We start from the raw sequence: 19,925 nt of genomic DNA on the forward strand, positions 1-19,925 counted from the left end.
GCTTGAGAACAGAATCCATCCAAGTCAGGGGGCTTCCGGGGAAATCAACATAGACACAATTGTATTCTCTATCACGTCCAGGTTGAATGTCAGCCCTTTTCTTGTTCCTTAGTAAAATTCTCATTTTGAAAAGATGCAAAACAAAACGAGGGGGGTCCCATGGGGAGATTTCAGGCATTTCAATGGCATTGTTTAGGCCAGAAAGAACATGGCAGAAACAGCACCATGAATTGCCCCATGTCTATTGCTATAGTGAGAGATACAGTAATCTTATGGGAAACTGTACTAAAGGTGAAAACTGCTAAGGGAAAAAAAAATAATGTATTGTTATGCTTTATTGATATGGTGTATCTCTGTATGAAAGAAAAAGAGACTTTTATCATATGTATTAAGGAGGGAATGAGTAGAGGGAACAGGAAGTGGCAAGGCGAACAGAATGTCAAGAGGCAAATAACAAGAGACTGAAAGTAAAAAGAAATTATGCACGGAACATTATGTTGATGAGTCACATCACTCACTGACTCCCACATTTCCCAGGGGTTTATTTTATGAAGTGTTTCACATGGTGCCACTGATTAACAACCATGAGCTCTCACTCACTTGCATAGAACACCATTATAACATGACATCACCCCTGATGCCCCTTTGTGTACATATAGACATTGTTCCATTTGCTGTTTAACCCCTATTAAAATTAAAAAAGATATATTTTGTTGTATTATTTAGTATTGAGGCCAGTTGTGGGCCTATAGCTAAAGGTTACTACTGTATATCCAGGTAGGTCAAACCAGCTTAAATCCTATATCTACCAAGCAGTGTTGGGTGGTCAGAAATGTCATGATAGTGGGATAGCAGGTATAGTAGGGAGAGATGGTGCCTATAGTAACAGTGGGATAATAGTCTCTGGGAAGGGAGTGTGACTGTGGGATAGCAGGTATAGTAGGGAGAGATGGTGTCTATAGTAATAGTGGGATAATAGTCTCTGGGAAGGGAGTGTGACTGTGGGATAGCAGGTATAGTAGGGAGAGATGGTGCCTATAGTAACAGTGGATAATAGTCTCTGGGAAGGGAGTGTGACTGTGGGATAGCAGGTATAGTAGGGAGAGATGGTGTCTATAGTAACAGTGGATAATAGTCTCTGGGAAGGGAGTATGACTGTGGGATAGCAGGTATAGTAGGGAGAGATGGTGTCTATAGTAACAGTGGATAATAGTCTCTGGGAAGGGAGTGTGACTGTGGGATAGCAGGTATAGTAGGGAGAGATGGTGTCTATAGTAACAGTGGGATAATAGTCTCTGGGAAGGGAGTGTGACTGTGGGATAGCAGGTATAGTAGGGAGAGATGGTGCCTATAGTAACAGTGGATAATAGTCTCTGGGAAGGGAGTGTGACTGTGGGATAGCAGGTATAGTAGGGAGAGATGGTGTCTATAGTAACAGTGGGATAATAGTCTCTGGGAAGGGAGTGTGACTGTGGGATAGCAGGTATAGTAGGGAGAGATGGTGTCTATAGTAACAGTGGATAATAGTCTCTGGGAAGGGAGTGTGACTGTGGGATAGCAGGTATAGTAGGGAGAGATGGTGCCTATAGTAACAGTGGGATAATAGTCTCTGGGAAGGGAGTGTGACTGTGGATAGCAGAAATATTAAGGTGAAAATAAACTTTGGTATTGTCTGTGGGATTGTAGGTAAAGAAGGTTGAGATGGCAAAACAAGGGGCCCGGGTAAGGCAGTCCTATGTTATATAAACAATATAGATATGGACAAAGTTGCTAAAATGAGCATCCAGTCCACCCTGATCAAACTTTTCCTGTTGCAAGAGATAAAGGCCCTTTATGAACACTAGTCCTTTCAACAAAATATAGGGCAAGGGAATCCTTCATTTACTTGCCCTCATGTACTGGTACCACTGGGCCCACTTTAGATTTTTTTTTGGAAAGGCAACGATGTGCTGGTGTTTTTTAGTGTCCTCGTTAATTGGATGAACTGGCTATTATTTTCTCAAGAAAACTTGGCATTAATACTCACTGATGGCATCATGGCAGTGACTGGTTGATAAAATAGGATGTTGCCACCTTTTAAAAATAAAATTCTAGTGGGGTGCAAGGGGGCAGATAGGGGTGGCAATTGGGGTGAACAGGATGTGGTCAGGTAGACCAAAGGCATCAAAGACATAATTCCTTTGTGTTTTTATACTTGCCTCCATCTCAGCTGTTGTTTTACTGACTAGGTCCATGAAATACCTACCAGATGGCAAGCGTAGATAAAGCCAGTCTAACATGGGTCTGTGTCAGGGCCCAATGGCTTTACAGAGGTGGAAGTCAGGAACAAGCAGGAAGCAACAGTATATACAGACTGAAATAGTCCAATACGCAGTATCTGAAGGGTTAAAGAAGCTCAAAGTCAAAATCCAGGGATAAGTGAGGGAAAGTCAGAATAAAACAAGAAAGTCAGGAACCAGACAATCAAGTCAAAATAGTAATTTAAATGCACTCGGGACCTTTACAGAGGAAGATCTATGTTCGCTGGGTCTTCAGCAGTTATTTATTTTGAATTTTCACTCCAAAGTGGGACGTGTTGATGACACACAGCGCACTAGTGTGAAGTTGCGGCCATAGGCGCCACCATCTTGGATATGAAGTGAAGTGCTCCTGACAGTCTGATCAAATTAGGGCAGAGCTGTCAGCAAAATGCATAACCCCCTCCCATCCTGCCCCAGGGTTGAAAAAAAATACCAGCCTTTTTATATTTTTATCTTTCTTCCCTATTAATAACATTGGGATCAACCATAATTTTTACCGGCCACGCCAGGGTTGCCAGGTTGGCGGGTTTTCAGCCAAATTAGGCTAATTTAAAGCCCAGGCGGGATTTAAAAGTACAAACTAGCCAAGGTACGGATTTGGGCCACTTTTTTGGTTTGTTTTTTGGTAACCAACCAAAGTTTTTTGCTGCTCTAATGTGCCAGGCTTGCGTCTCCCAATGCATGTTGGGTAATGTTGTTTTTGTTTAAAAATGATGGTTGATCCCAATATTATTAATTAGGAAAAAAGATAAATATATATGAAAGCTGGTATTATTTTCCAGAAAAAGTGGCCACCCTATGGGGCCCTAAATATCAGCCAGGTGGCAACGCTATATGTAATAAACAATAAGGGGCAGATTTATCAAGGGTCGAATTTCGAGGGTTACAAAACCCTCGAATTTGACCCTCGAAGTAAAATCCTTCTAATTCGAAGGATTTTACCGCAAAAGCTTTGATCGAATGAATCGAAACGATTTTAAGCGATCGATCAAAGGATTTTTATTCGACCAAAAAAAGCTTAGAAAAGTGCTGGGGAAGGTCAGAGACAGTACTTCGATTATCGAATGGTCGAACGATTTTTACTTTGAATCGTTCGAATCATTCGACTCGATCGAATTCGATCAAATTTGACCAATTCGATGGTCGAAGTACCCAAAAAATTACTTCAAAATTCTAATATTTTTTTATTCTAATTATTCACTCGAACTTAGTAAATCCGCCCCTATGTATTTTGCAGCTCTTCAGGGAAGAGAAAAGAGGGGAAGGGACAAGTCAGACGCACATATGGGAAAATATAAAAACAAATAAATAACTTTAAACCAGACTTGGCAGAAATAGCATTTTTTTAATATAATTGGTCAATCCTTCCCTCTCTGAACATAAAAAGGAGTTCTGTGTGGTAAAGGGTGACGCCTGATCAACTTTTAGTGCAAACTGTGCCTAAATAATCCTGGAGAGAAAAGAGGACTTTTGAAGTAAATATATGGAAGGACAATGTCTGAACTTGGACTCCTCAGTTTTTTATTATTAATAAGATAAAGAAACCATGTGCCCACATAATATAAACATTTTCAACTTTATAGTTTATTTTTTTTAACGTCAGGCCTATCAGCGAGCCGCGTGTGTAACAAGAGAACAAGCCATGCTGAAACTATCGCTCTCCCATGTGCTATTCTCGGCAGGCATTCGCCACGGACAGCCCACAATTAACTCTTAGGGCGCGGCGGGTCCTTTAGCACGCTTGCCGGATCTCTCTCCATTGTCCGTTTTGGCTGCCCTTGCGGCGCCTGAAGAATCCGCGCACTTTGGGCTGCGTTTGCCGATTTAGATGACTATAGAAGCATCACTGAGTTTCTAAGAGAAAGAACGGCTGTTTGTGTTAGGATTGAGCGCGCTACGGTGAAACTAAGGCGGTTGCTGATATCAGGCACTTTGGAGGGCAGCCCGATATCAGGGCCCTGCTAGTGTAAAATCCCTCCGCTTCCTGTGTCTCGGCCTCATTAGCTCGGTGCGGCGGAGCGGTAGTGACTCCTCTTTAAGATCGTCATACAGCGACCAGCGCTCAAGCCCCGTGACCTGCAGACTCTGGAAGGTGCGGGAATGGGACGAGGGCGGGGCTACGGAAAGGTCCCGTTACCGGAGGGAGGGGGTGGTAGGAAAGACTTTCACTCCCGGGGTGGAGACTAAAGCATCACCGGCGGCTGTGGGAGGGAACGTTTAGCGGATTTAACCGAGAACTACCGGAAGGAACAAATCGCTCGATCTAAATCCTATTGGGTTCTTAAAGCGGTGGTTCACCTTTAATGTAACTTTTAATATGTTCTAGAATGGCTTATTCTAAGCTTTTTTTCCATAATTGGTCTTCATTTTTTTTCTTTTTGATAGTTTTTGAATTATTTTCTTCTTCTGCGGCTGCTTTCAAACGGGGGTCACAGACCCCACTTAAAACAAATGCCCTGTAAAGCTACACATGTTGTTGTTAGTTATTACTCCTCTTTCTATTCAGTCCCTCTCCTATTCATATTCCAGACTCTTATTCAAATCAATGCAGGGTTGCTAGGGGAATCTGGAACCTAGCAACCAGCTGGAATGGAGAACTGCTGAATAACTCAAATCACAAATCATAAAAAATGAAAACCAAATGCAGATTGTGTCAGGATATCACTCTGCATCATACTGAAAGTAAATTTAAAGGTGAACGGCCCCTTTAAAGAGACACCAGCCACATCTGAAAGATTTTCTTTCAGTGGAAACTGTTGTATTGGTTTTTTTTTTTTCCCAAGCAGAGTCAGCGATCTGCCATGTTGCCTGGTAACCAGCCACCAGGAGCTCCTCCTCCTACATTAGCCCCGAGCCAGGGCAGCAGTATGGCCGCTCCAGCAGACCGACTATACAACACATGGGCCACCATAGGCCTACAGTCACTAGAATAAAAAACAAGTGGAAAATCACTTCTGTCATTGCTTTCCCTTGAACAAACCCTTCAGGCAAAGGAGCCGCTTTCCTGCTTGGGGCCCTTTTATTAGACACCAGAGGAGTTGGAGGAGAAATTCCGTGGTTGGGATTTACTTTGAAATGGGGGTTGTTTTGCCTTTGAGTTCACTTTTAGTATGATGTGATATTCTGAGACCATTTGCAATTCATTTTCATATTTTATTATCTGTGGTTTTTGACTTATTTAGTAGCTTTCTGGTTGCTACGGTCCAAATGACCCTAGCAACATTGCACTGATTTGAATATGAATTGGAGAGGCCTGAATAGAAGGAGTAATAAAAAGTAGCAGTAACAATACATGTGTAGCCTTAAGGGTAGAGACACACAATGGTGTTTGGGGGAGATTAGTCACTCAGCGACAAATCGCCTCTTCGGGCGACTCATCTTCCCGCCGGCTAGAATGTAAAGTCGCCTGCAGGATGGCACTCTTGAGCGCTCCGTTTTCCGAAGTTGCCTCACAGTCCCTTAAGTTTGCCTCACGAAGAAACTTAAGAAAACAAAGCGCTCATCCTGCTAGGGGACTTTACATTCTAGCCGGCGGGGAGACGAGTCGCCAGAAGAATTTTGTCACTCGTTGACTAATCTCCCCCAAATATCATCGTGTGCCTCTACCCTAAAGAGCATTTGTTTTTAGATGGGGTCCCTCTCCCATTTGAAAGCTGCAAAGAGCCAGAAGAAAAAAAGGCAAATTCAGAAACTCTCAAAAATAAATAATGAAGACCAATTGAAAAGTTACTTAGACTTAGCCATTCTATAACATGCTAAAAGTTACTCCCCAGCTGGTTAAATTGGACGGTCTTTCACTAGCAGTGCTAGGCCATCCAGCCAAGAATTGCTTAATGTGTTTTCTGGCTGATGTGCCTGCCATTACTAGCGACGGGCAGGCTGTATTTAAGAAAAATGCTGCTTGAAAATACACCCTGTGGGCCCAAGTACCCCACTGTTGTGTTGAAAAGTAATGACAAATATATTAAGAGACCTGCTCTCCTATTGAGGAACCTTTGTGAGCTCTTGTGGTTCATTCTCTAGGCTCTCCTGTTTTTACTGATCACAGTCCCAGCATGCCCCGATAGCTAAAGGAACACAATGTGAGGAGGTGTATTGCAGCCTGTTCTCCTTATTTCGGGCACTGAAGATACTGTCTTAAAGGATAAGTAAACCTTGACAACAAGTGAATGAAAAATTGACAAGGCTGCTTTTCTATGAAAGAATTTTTTTCCTAAGCAGAAGAACATCAGAGCAGCCTCTTTCTTTCTCCTGACAACTTCGTTGACTACTTGGTGGTCAGACTGGTGGGAAACTGACCAGCAGGTGGCGATATTGGATCAAAATTCATTCATATTAACAGCACATATATCCCTTAATATCTTGGAATTAAATAAAAAAAAAAAGACAGTGCATTGCAAAAGTGCTAAGAATAGCCCCCTCATCAATATTACATTCACTTGTGTTTAACGTTTACTTATCCTTCAAACAAATGCGCAGTGTTTTGGTGTTGATCTATAACGTTGGTCTCCTTTTTGTCCCTTCTCAGATGCCCTCAGCCACCAGCAGCAAGGCGGTGCCGGGCTCCAGCGATGCAGTCCCTGGCATTGGCAACATCCAGAGCGAAGCCATGAAACAGATCTTGGGAATCATCGACAAGAAGCTGCGCAATCTGGATAAGAAAAAGGTTTGTGCGCTTATTGCTTTAGCGTCTGACACGAGGCTGATTGTTGGGTACAACGTTGTGTTAGTTTGAACTCTGGGGCTCAGGATAACTTGAGAGGCACCAACGAAACCAGCTGTTTCTGATCTGACACTGGAAGCTTGTGGGACTGTTGGCACATTAATCATCCAGCAGCTCAAGTAATCTAATCCCTTGTCATGTTTATGCCATATCCCTCCTTGTCTACTTGCTTTCTACTCCTATTGCACACCATATAAATTAGCCCTTCTAAACACAACCATTTGCATCAATATTTTCCTTGGACATTTCATGCTCTGAACTCCACACTGTTATTTTTTATTTATATAGCGCCAACTTATTCCTTGTCACCTTAAAGACTATACATCATTCTCGACTGTCCCTGCCCATGTGGTAGAGTCCTGCGCAGGTCCATTTTTTTTTTTTTTTTTTTTTTTTGGCGACCCATTGCCGTGATTCGCCAACTAAAGGTGGCCATACACGGGCCGGTAAAAGCTGCCGACAGACCGTGTCGGCAGCTTATTGGCCCGTGTATGGGGCCCACGACGGGCTTCACCGATCGAGATCTAGCCGAAAGTCGGCCAGATCTCGATCGGATGGGACAGAAAATCCCGTCGGATCGCGGCCGCATGTATTCGTTGATGCGATCCGATCGTCCGTTTGGGCATAGTTAGGATCCGATCGTTGGGCCCTAGGGCCCACGATCGGATCAGCCGATATTGCCCACCTCAAGGTGGGCATATCGGAGGGAGATCGCCAAACGAGCGGATCTCTCCATGTATGGGCACCTTAACCTTCCGACCTGGGGGACACGCAAAACCAGAAGTGACATCACATTCGCCCGGATGTGACGTCACTACGGTGCCAAATCTACCCAAAAAAATTTAAAGGGATACTGTCATGGGGAATTCTGCACTGAAATCTATTTCTCAAAAGAGCAAACAGATTTTTTTTTTTATGTTTAATTTTGAAATTTGACATGGGGCTAGACATACTGTCAGTTTGCAATAAACAAGCAGGGCTTGTCCCGCTCTCATGGTGTCCTGAGTGCTGGTATTTTTTCTTCTTGCTTGATGATGTCCGTTTCCCAGCTGCCCCCAGTTATGTGACTTGTACTCTGATAAACTTTAGTCACTCTTTACTGTACTGCAAGTTGGAGTGATATCACCCCCTCCCCCCCAGCAGCCTAACAGAACAATGGGAAGTTAACCAGATAGCAGCTCCCTAACACAAGATAACAGCTGCCTGGTAGATCTAAGAACAGCACTCAGTAGTAAAATCCAGGTCCCACTGAGACTCATTCAGTTACATTGAGTAGGAGAAACAACGGCCTGCCAGAAAGCAGTTCCATCCTAAAGTGCTGGCTCTTTCTGAAAGCACATGACCAGGCAAAATGACCCGAGATGCACAGCAATTACATTTTATATTGTAGAGTGAATTATTTGCAGTGTAAACCGTTTAATTTTATAAATAAAAATGAAATCCTAAAAAGCATGACAGAATCCCTTTAAAAACTGGAAGAACCACAATGGTGGGTGGGAGGGATCAAACCTGCACCTTTGTTGGGTACCTGGCCGGACTGCACGCACAGCCAAGGAATAAAGGACTCTTTGCCCGAAACCTGACCACTTTGTGGGTACCAGAGCTAATGCAGGACTGTACCCTGTGGAGCTTAAGTCCCCTGTCCCATTCATTTCACAGAAGAGTCCCACACAGTCTCGGGGATGACAGACCTTTTAGATAATTCTGTGGCTGGAATTAAATGTAGGACCCGTGTTTCGTCAGCAGTACGAACTGTTTTGCCATATGCTGACTGGCTGCCCTCTCAAACAGCTTGGCCCACAGGATAAACTGACAGTTTACAAAGAGCTACTTGGCCTCTTTTTCTTTTGTTCCAATCGTTCGTGCACAAATGATCTGAACAGCAGGTAGTGAAATGCTGTTACAGCCCACGGCTATCAATGGACAGAATATTGTGACTTGGACAATCCCAGCTGGCCATACCAATAACATTATATAAAACAAATGCACATTGTATATGAATCGTGGCTCCCCCATTCTGATTGATGCCCGTGTACATGTACACACGGTGTATTTGTTTCAAAAGATAACGCTGCTACAGCTTTAGGGTAAGGCCAGACGAGGAGATTTTGGGAGATTTTTCTTATCGCCATGTCTTTTGTGCGACTATCTCCCCGCACTGCCTCTGCGTCTTTTCACTGAGGCAACTTTGGGCGACTATTGAAAACGCATCGCCGCGTGTGCATTAGCGCAGGCAATTTTGCGCTGTAGCCTATGGGGAAAAGACGCTGAGGCAGTTCGGGGAGATAGTCGCGCAAAAGACGTGGGGATAAGTCGCCAGGCTACAATCTCCCCGAATCTCCTCGTCTGGCCTTACCTTTAGTCACTAGGTTTGTCCATAGCACAATATTCTATCTATTTAGATGTGGATTCAAAAAATAAGGGGGTGTGTGGTTGGAGCATGCCAAAAAAACAGTGATATTTAGGGATGCACCACCAACTTTTTTTTTTGGATTCGGCTGAGCCCCCGAATCCTTTGCGAGAAGATTTGGCCGAATCCTAATTGGCATATGCAATTAGGGGTGGCATGAGGAAAACCTTTTTTACGTCCTTTTGTGACAAAAAATCATGAGATTTTTTTTCCTCCCTGCCCCTAATTTGCATATGCAAATTAGAGTTCGACCGGGCAGAAGTTTTCGGCCAAATCACGAACCGAATCCTGGATTTGGTGCATCACTAGTAAAATTATATCAATACAACGGAAGTGCAACTGATCTGGTCAAATTTCTGCAAACAAGTCGGGATTGATCAATATACATTCCTCGGTCCCTTGTTTTATAAGTAAGAAGTATCTATGCAAGTGCAAGTATCTTCAAAAAGAGCAATTTTAGGATCATAACTTGTACCTAAAAAACCTAAGCCACCATAACACATCAAGGTAATCCTCAACATGGTGGTCTGGACATGGCACACAAACATTGTGTTACTGCAGTGCAGTAACAGATTATCAGGAAAGGCCTTTGCTTTTCCTCGTGACCCAAGATAAATAATCTTTTCTGTTGAGCAGTATGATGTGTCGAGTCTCTGCAGATTTGCCTGGGAGCCCTGCCCATGTCCTCTATACAACCAGTTGTAAGGTTTACTCAAGTTACACAGTTTTTCAATGTTCATGAAAACGCAAGGAATTTTACCAGGCGCTCTGAATATCTGGTTTCACAAATGACTACGAAAATAAAAATTTTATCAATAAAATCTAATTTTCTCCGTTCAGACAAATTTAATCGGCTTGAATCATATTCGATTCGTATTAGCAAAATCATATTTTTCCTACAAAATCGCATGTCTGGAATCCCAACCCCCCTCCCCCCCAACAGGAGAAAATTTGGAGTTCAAAACTGGTTCATGGCGATTGTAATTCTTAAGGTGCTGCAGTATCTCCATTATCACATGTTTCCTGTAGGGCTAAACCCTCAAAATACATGTGGCTAGAAATTCCATATTTTATATACTGAACTTGCTGAACCAGCCTCAAGGTTCAGCATCTCTATAGTAGTAATGATTCAGGCCTCCGAGGTTGTTCCCATCTTGAATTTTGTCAGGAGTGTCTGTGACACTCGCATGCTCAGTGGGCTCTGATTGGCTGTTGAGAAGCTAAGCTTAGGGCTCGTCACTAATTATCCAGCAGAAAATGAGCTTCCCCTGTAATATAAGCTGATGCTACAGGTTTGCTGATTATTAAATTCTGATGCTAATTGCACTGGTTTCTGTGCTGCCATGTAGTAATTATCTGTATTAATTACTAATCAGCCTTATACTGTGACATTTCTATTCTATGTGTACTGTATATTGTGAGTGGCTCAGTAAGTGACAGCAGCACAGAGCATGTGCAGTGAATCAGCAGAAAAGAAGATGGGGAGCTACTGGGGCATCTTTAGAGACACAGATCTTTACTGCTAAAGGGCTGTGGTTACCTTGGGCTGGTACAGAAGCACAAAACATAATGTACAACATTTCTGTTTTACTACTATAGCTAGGCTTTAGTTCTCCTTTAAGACCTTTCACTCATGTGCTGCAAATCAACCACTCCAATTACTGGGCCTGGCAATTTTATTTTGTGACCCCAGTGAATATAATTTGTTAAAGCCTTATAGATGGTATGATTATTGATCAAATTCACTAGGTGGTGGATGCCTATTTAGCACCCATCCGTAAATTGCACTCACATTGTCGTGTTTTTTTTTTTTTTAAGTGGGATGGTCACCTTTAAAGGGGGTTGTTCACCTTTCAAACATTTTTTCAGATTGTTCACCATAAACAGACGTTTTTTCATCTCATTTTTTTTACCGGTTTCCGATAATTTTACGTTTTCTGTTCTGTTCTGTCTCTGGTGTTTGGCAGCTCAGTGATTCAGGAGCATTATGAACTGTTACAATTTGCTACAATTAGTTGATACATTTTTCTCTGGAGTATCAGCAACTATTGTATCAATTCTAACAGCCGCCTTTAATGAAACCCAGGGATTCTGCTCGGCAGGGACAAAGATAAGAAATGTATCAACTAAATGTATCCATTTAGAACAGTTAGGGCCAGATTTATCAAGGGTCGAATTGAAACATTGAATTTCAGGCGACTTCGGAAAATGAATAGTTCCGACTGCCATCATGCCGTCAATTTACACTCTAGCCAGCAGAAAGGCAGTTCAGGGAAATTAGTTGCCCAAAGAAAAGATTTGTTGCCCCCCCCCCCCCCCAAAGGATGTATTTGACCTAACTGTCAATCAAAAGCTGATTTTTACCTACTGCATAAGACAGAATGGAGACAAGTTGAGAGTGAAGAGCAACTTGATTATTTCAGAAATGGCACAGAATTTCTAATTATATTTAGAAAGTTTCTTATTTCAGCAAGATGAAGCTTATATTACACTCTCATTTTCGCGAGAGATCCCCTTTAATCGTTTTGCAGAATTCCTGAACTGCATCTGAACCCTAATTTGCTGGTGTAAGTCAGGGCAAGGAAAGCCAACAGGGTAAAGCAGGTTTAATTTCCTTGTTTTTGTGACAGTCTGATTTTTTTGGATTTGGTTGAGTCAAATGTTGAATCCTGGATTCGGTGCATCCCTTGTGTGTGTATACACAACCCCACTTCATTAAAGGAAAACTATACCCCTGAACAATGTAGGTCTCTAAAAAGATATGGCATAAAACGGCTCATATGTAAAACCCTGCTTCTTGTAAATAAACCATTTCATAATATAATTTTCCAGTAGTATGTGCCATTCGGTAAGCGTAAATAGAAAATTGCCATTTAAAAAAAAAAAAGGGCCGTCCCCTGGGATCGTATGATTCACTGTGCACACAAACAAACCATACATGCTAGGTCACATGAGCCAATTAACAGACAGAGTTCTGTCTTTTGCTTCTACACTTCTTCCTGTTGTAGTATTTCTGGTCAGGTGATCTGAGGCAACACAGACTTTCACTCTGGGTTCAGATTAAAACAGGGAGGGGGGGGAGAGAGGAGCAAACTGAGCATGCTCAAGCCCTGGTGGTTTAAGATGAAAACAGGAAGTCTGATACAGAAGCCCATGAGTACACAATAGAAGGAAAGAAATGTTTCTTTTGACAGGACTCAGAGCAACATTCCTTGAGGGTTTACTGGTGTATTTATATAGACCTTTCTGATAAAGCTTATTTAATTGTAGTCTTTCCTTCTCTTTATGTAATTTTAGTAGTGTATGGTATACAGTTGAATGTTTAGAATACGCAGAAGCCTCCCCAGGATAGACGCAATTGTTTACCGATAGCCCAGCATCCCTCGAGGCGTTCCATTTTAATGGTGCAGCTGGAGACGGATGTTTATACTGTGGGTGGTGTCGTTACCTCTTCTGCCCAGAGGCAGCGCTTGCAGTTCCAGGTTCTCTGGTAGAAACTCCTACTGAATGCTTTCACTTTCATTTAACCTAGTTACACACACGCTTCCAAGGTCATGGTTTCTCTGCTGCGTCACGTTGCCTACTTTACTGCAGGGCACCACCGCGAGTTCAGCAATGCGTCTGCTCGCAACTGTCATCCACCGCTTTCCCAATTTGAGAGTGCTTATCCTTCTGACAGAACATAAGCTATAGAATCCTCATTTCTATAGCAGGTTACACAGGGCTTAATGCTTTTATATACAGGTATGGGATCCGGTCTCCGGAAACCTGTTATCCATAAAGCTCTGAATTATGGAAAGCCCATCTCCCGTAGACTCAATTTTTCTGTGTAATAATAAAACTGTAGCTTGTACTTGATCCCAACTAGATATAATTATTGGAGGCAAAACCAGCCTATTTGGTTTATTTAATGGTTATATGATTTTCTTGTAGATCTAACTTATGGAAAGATCCATTATCCGGAAACCCCCAGGTTCCGAGCATTCCGGATAACAGGTCCCATACGTGTACCAAGGTCTTTTTATTAAAAGAAATTGTGACTTTGATATCGCCCTGATTGGCTGGCAGACTCTAAACCCTGAGGCTGGGAGTTTCACCAGCTACATTGTCCAATGCCTTATCCCTTGTACAGGTATGGGATCAGTTATACAGAAACCCGTTATCCCTAAAGCTCAGAATTGCAGAAAAGCATTGCGCATAGACTCCATTGTATCCAAATACTCCAAATTTAGAAAATTTGTGTAATAATAAAACAGTAGCTTGTACTTGATCCCAACTAAGATATAATTAATCCTTATTGGAAGCAAAACCGGCCTATTGGGTTTATTTCATGTTTACACGATTTTCTAGTAGACTTAAAGGGTTGGTGATCCAAATAACCAAGATTCGTTATACAGTAAAACCCAGCATTCTGGAAAACCAGGTCCTACGTATACCTGAAAGTTCCAAATTACAGAGGCCGTCTCCCATAGACTGATTTTATCCAAAGAATCCAAATTTTTAAAAATGATTTCCCTTTTCTCTGTAATAAAAAAACAGTAGCTTGTACTTCCCATACCTGTACTGCATTCTTGAAGGTTTAAAACATTCCTCTATAGGAATATACAGTGGCTCTGATTGGCCCTTTAACTTATGTACTTTGTATCACAGCTGGATTATGCCCCTTGCCAGGTGGCTTGATACTTCTAGGGGGACTCGACTGGACCATGTTGGGTTCTACCCACAATCTGCACTGCTGACATAACAAAGTTTATGGCACTTTTGCAAAATGGTCACACATCTAGGGGCAGATTTATCAAGGGTAAAATTGAGAATTCAAATTCTTTTTTATATGGTCAAAAATGTCATTCGACTAGGCAGCTTTTCAAATTTAAGTTTTTCAATTCGAGTTTCGAGATTTATCATACTCTGGCCCTTTAAGATCTTGAATTAAACTATTTGCCACCTAAAACCTGCCGAATTTGCTGTTTAAGTCAATGGGAGACATCCAAGGATCTATTTGGCGTTGCTTGCAGCCTTCCTGACATTCAGTTTTTTTTCTTTTTATCGATTCAAGTTTTCAGGGTCGATCCTATACATCCGAGTTTAAAAATTAGGTTTTTATAATTAATGTCAATTGTTCGAATTTCGACGTTTATGGGAGTTTAAAAATACGGATGCACCAAATCCACTATTCTGCCGAATACCGAACCGGTGGGAAGGGGGAAAACATTTTTTTTACTTCTTGTTTTGTGACAGTTACACAAATTCCCTTCCCATCCCTAAACGCCACTAATTTGCATATGCAAATTCGGGTTCGGGCGAATCTGAATCCTCCTGGAAAAGGTGAAACATAGTTTAAAATAAAAAGAAAAGCTTGCATAAATTCAACCCTTGATAAATGTGCCTCCTATTGTTTTTGTGGTGTCTGTCTTCCTAAATCAAATTCCTTCCTCCTCTCTAGGGCAAGCTGGATGACTACCAGGATCGACTCAACAAGGGAGAACGACTAAATCAGGACCAAATGGTATATATACCTTTTTAAATCCTTTGTTTAATATTGCACTTTATAATATATACGTTATGTGGGGTGGTTATATTACAAGTGTGCTGGCTCCATGGCTTTGTACATGCAAAGTGTTTATACGTGTCACTGCAGTGAGATGCTTTCGTAATGACTTGATTATATAATATATTTAAGCATGAAAGCCCTGCCTTTATGAAATCCCTCTTTAAAGGGGTTGTTCACCTTCAAACACCTAGTTGCTTCCAGATAGATCACCAGAAATAATGTCCTTTTCCAGTAACTTTCTATTTTCTATGTGTGACGCACTGTAAAGTGTCATTTTTCACCTTCTAAAGTAGCTCTGGAAAGGGAGGAGGGGTCGCCGACCCTGTAAACTGTTCTAAATGGATACATTTAGTTGATACATTTCTTATTTGTCCCTGCTGAGCAGAATCTCTGGGTTTCATTACAGGCAGCTGTTAGAATTGATACAATAGTTGCTGATACTCCAGAGATGCTGCTGAGAAATGTATCAACTCAATGTTTCAGAATTGTAACAGTTCAGAGTCTGCACCTGAATTACTGAGCTGCCAGACTGAAACAGACAGGAAAACTATCTCCCCCCAAACCATGTAGGTTTCTATAGAAATATACATTGCATAAAACAGCTCATATGTAAAACCTTGTGTCATGCAAATAAACCATTTTCATAATATACTTTTTTTTTTATTTTTTTTTTTTTTTAGTAGTAGTAGGGTAATCCTAAATAGATGATTGCCTTTTTAAAAAATAAGGGCCGCCCCTGGGATCCTAGGATTCACGGTGCACACAAACAAACCATACATGATGGGTCACATGAGCCAATTAACAGACAGAGTTCTGTCTTTTGCTTCCACACTTCTTCCTGTTAAAGTTAGGGACAGATTTATCAAGGGTCGAATTTCGAAGTAATGGGACTTTTTTTTGAACTCCCATAACTTTGAAATTCGAATAAAAAAAGACCAAGCAGAATTTATTGTAACAAAGTTGTTTATTCGCAGGTGAATAGGCTGTATTCAATCGTTCGAATCTTAAGTAGGATCTAATTCAATTAAATTCGATTCTAAGTGGTTTTTTAAAATAATAAAAAAAAAACTTGGATTTTTCAAAGTCCACCAATTGACTTCAAATAGGCTCTAGGAGGTCCCCCATAGGCTAAAACAGCAATTTGGCAGGTTTAGATGGCGAATAGTCATCTATGTTAGATGTTCAATGTTTGTTTTTTTGTTTTTCAAATTGAATTTGGACTATTCCCTAATTGAAGTACACAAAAATAGCTTGAAATTCGAATTTTTTTTACTTCGTATTTTGAATTCGACCCTTGATAAATCTGCCCCTTAAGAGTTGTTGTACTTCTGGTCAGGTGATCTCTGAGGCAGCACACGACCATCACGAAATGGGGTTCAAGGCAAGAGATGTAAAAGGGCAATATTTACTTAAATATATATTCCAGTTTGGTAAGATTCTTTAATATGCCACTTAATTTGGTTTGGAAAACTATACTCTCCAAACAATGTAGGTCTCTATAAAAATATCGCATAAAACATCTCGTATGTAAAACCCTGCTTCATGTAAATAAACCATTTTCATAATCTACTTTTCTAGTAGTATGTGCCATTGGGTAATCATAAATAGAAAATTGCCATTTAAAAAAAAAAAAAAGGGCCGCCCCTTGGGATCCTAGGATTCACGGTGCACACAAACAAACCATACATGTTAGGTCACATGAGCCAATTAACAGACAAGAGTTCTCTTTTGCTTCCACAATTCTTCCTGTTACAGTTGTAGTATTTCTGGTCAGGTGGTCTCTTCCTGTTAGAGCTGCAGTATTTCTGGTCAGGTGATCTCTGAGGCAACACACAGACCATGAAATGGTGGATCAAGGCAAGAGATGTAAAAGGGCAAGATTTACTTAAATATATATTCCAGTTTTGTAACATTCTTTAATATGTCACTTAATATGAATCCGTTAAGTGGAGTCTATACTCCCAGTTTCATTCTGTTTGCTGAATATCCATGAGGTCATGTGATCGGCATGATTTGCTTCTTTTCAGCGTTGGTTACTGATCAGTTTACGTTTTCCATGCTCTCCTCCTAGGATGCGGTGACAAAATATCAAGAGTTGGTGACCAACATGGAATTTGGCCGTGAACTGCAAAGGAATTTCATTGCATTAGGTCAAGACGTAAGTGATTTTACTGTGTCTGTCATTGAACGGGAATCTGATGGGAAAAGCTCTCCTGACCCTGTTGCAGTATTGCTGTTGGAATTCCTCTTTAAAGGGGGTTATTAACTTTTAGTATGATGTAGAGAATGATATTCTGAAACATTTTGCAATTGGTTTTCACTTTTTATTATTTGCGGTTATTGAGCTTTTTATGCAGCAGCTCCCCAGTCTGTATTTCCAGCAATCTGGTTGCTACAGTCCAAGTGACCTTGGCAACCATGCATTGATTTGAATAAGAGACTAGAACATGGATCGGCCGGAATAGAAAGATCAGTATTAAAAAGAAGCAATAACAATGAATGTGCAGCCTTACGGAGCATGCGTAAAATTCGAATTGTGAATTATCCAAACTCTCTTTTAGTTTTAATTCGGTTTTTGAGATTTATCATACTCTGGTCCTTTATGAACTCAAATTATTCGCCGCCTTAAACCTGCCAAATTGCTGTTATACTCGAGTATAAGCCGAGTTTTTCAGCCCACAAAATATGCTGAAAAACTCTACCTCGGCTTATACTCGGGTCAAGCGCAAAAACGGTCGCCGGCGTCTAAGAATAGTCGCATGCGCCCAAGAATAGTCGCCGGCGTCCAAGAATAGTCTCCAAGAATATTCGCCAGCGTCCAAGAATGGTCGCCGGCACCTCCAATGGGAGCAGAAACCCTCAATTTTTTTATTGAAACTTACCAGAAGCTGCTGCATTTCTCACCCTAGGCTTCTACTCGAGTCAATAAGCTTTCACAGTTTTTGGAGGTAAAATTAGGTACCTCGGCTTATACTCAGGACGGCTTATACTCGAGTATATACGGTAAGTCATTGGGAGAGGTCAAGGGAACAATTGGGTGATATTTGCAGCCTTCCTGACATTCACGTTTTTCTAAATCGAAATTGATTCGAGTTGTCTGGTTGATTCAATTTGTCCAAGCTGAGAATTCGTTTTTATGAATACATTTTTGATTGGTCGAATTTATGGTAGTTCTAATAAACTCGCATGAATTCAAAAATTGGCCCTTTATAAATGTGCCTCTAAAAGTTAATGTGAAGGTGGACCACATAATTTTTTTTTTTTTTTTTTTTGGGGTCCCTGCATAAAGTAGCAAAAAAATGACCCAATTTTTTTTTTTTTGATTTTCTTGCAGATCCAGAAAAGCATCAAGAAAGCTGCCCGCCGCGAGCAGCTCTTGCGAGAAGAAGCTGAACAGAAACGATTAAAGACAGTGCTGGAGTTTCAGTTTGTTCTGGATAAACTGGGAGATGAGGAAGTGCGGAACGACTTAAAGCAAGGCTTCAATGGGGTCCCGCTGGTGTCTGAGGAGGAGCTGCTGCTACTGGATGAATTCTACAAGCTGGTGAATCCTGAAAGAGACGCTTCCGTAAGGTACAGCAACAGTCCCACTGTCTGCCAAGCAAAAAAATACACAGGAAAACCCTGTGAAATGAGGCAAACTGGAATGTTGCCACTTAAAGGCATTGTTCAGTAAAAGCAGGAAGTAGTGTTCTGGCTATTGTTACACATCCAGTCACTCCAGCCTTTATACATTACATTTTTGCCTAACTACGGTATTAGAAATTTTATCTATTTACCCAGTTTTTATTCTTACACTGAACTGTTGCTTTAAAGCAGTGATCCCCAACCAGTAGCTCGTGAGTAACATGTTGCTCTCCAACTCCTTAGATATTGCTCTCCGTGACCTCAAAGCCGGTGCTTATTCTTCAATTCCTGACTTGGAGGCAAGTTTTAATTGCATAAAAACCAGGTCTACAGCCGAACAGTCTCCTGTAGGCTGCCAGTCCACATAGGGAAACTGAATAGCCAATCATATCCTTTATTTGGCACACCCCCAGGATGTATACTCACGCTAGTGTTTCTCCTCAACTCCTTTTACATGTGAATGTGGCTCACGGGTAAAAAACGTTGGGGACCCCTGCTTTAAAGGTTTAGGCCTTGCACAGCCATGAGGGGGTTCGCTTGTCCCTTCTTGAGTGCTTTCTATCTGCATTGGTTAACCCGAAAGACTAAAGCCCAATCCGAAGTCTGCTCAGCATCTAGGAGAATCTTCTCAGCTGTTTGAGAGTTGCTCTAGTCTTCTACTAATTCCACTTCCCTTTCGCTCATGGAATTATTTCTATCTAATGCAAAGTGAACCACCAACTGCTTCCCTATAGCCAGTATATTTTAAAAGGACAGTACAACATAAAGCTTTTAAAGGGCTAGCCTTCATCTATAGCAGTGATCCCCAACCAGTCGCTCGTGAGCAACATGTTGCTCTCCAACCCCTTGGATGTTGCTCTCAGGGTCTTCAAAGCAGGTGCTTATTTTCGGATTCCAGGCTTGAAAGCAAGTTTTATTTGCATAAAAATAAAAAAAACAGTATAGTGCCAGGTAGAGCCTCTTTGAGGCTGTCAGTCCACATTGGGGCTACCAAATGGCCAATCACAGCCCTTTTTCATGCTTGTGTTGCTCCCCAACTGTGTTTACATTTGAATGTGGCGCTCACAGGTAAAAAAGGTTGGGGACCTCTGATCTATAGTATAGGGCACCAATTTTCAACAGTAGCCATATAGTAACCAATAAAGTGTTTGCTTTGAAACAGCAGGCTGTTAAATTCTACTTCCTGGTTGCTATGGGTTACTGCTCCTGGGCAAACTTGGTGCCTTTTTATTACACAACTCCGATAGTGATTTAATTCACTGGAGGAAGCCTAGTATCGGCAACCCCCCAGCAAATGTGCCTCGGGATTTCCCT

The 19,925-nt window shown here is 41.6% G+C and overlaps 1 protein-coding gene across 1 annotated transcript in view; it reads left to right on the forward strand.

The window, feature by feature from the left end:
* The first annotated feature begins 4,346 nt into the window (after positions 1 to 4,346).
* caprin1.L (cell cycle associated protein 1 L homeolog) overlaps positions 4,347 to 19,925 on the forward strand; it is a 34,761-nt gene continuing 19,182 nt past the window's right edge. Inside the window, 5 exon segments of the mRNA NM_001246303.1 lie at positions 4,347 to 4,392; positions 6,829 to 6,966; positions 14,877 to 14,939; positions 17,056 to 17,142; positions 18,319 to 18,557. Coding sequence (NP_001233232.1) covers positions 6,829 to 6,966; positions 14,877 to 14,939; positions 17,056 to 17,142; positions 18,319 to 18,557 — 527 coding nt within the window. The 5' untranslated portion in view covers positions 4,347 to 4,392.

The sequence above is a fragment of the Xenopus laevis genome, chromosome 4L, assembly GCF_017654675.1.
Source record: "Xenopus laevis strain J_2021 chromosome 4L, Xenopus_laevis_v10.1, whole genome shotgun sequence".
Taxonomy (NCBI): Eukaryota; Metazoa; Chordata; class Amphibia; order Anura; family Pipidae; genus Xenopus; species Xenopus laevis.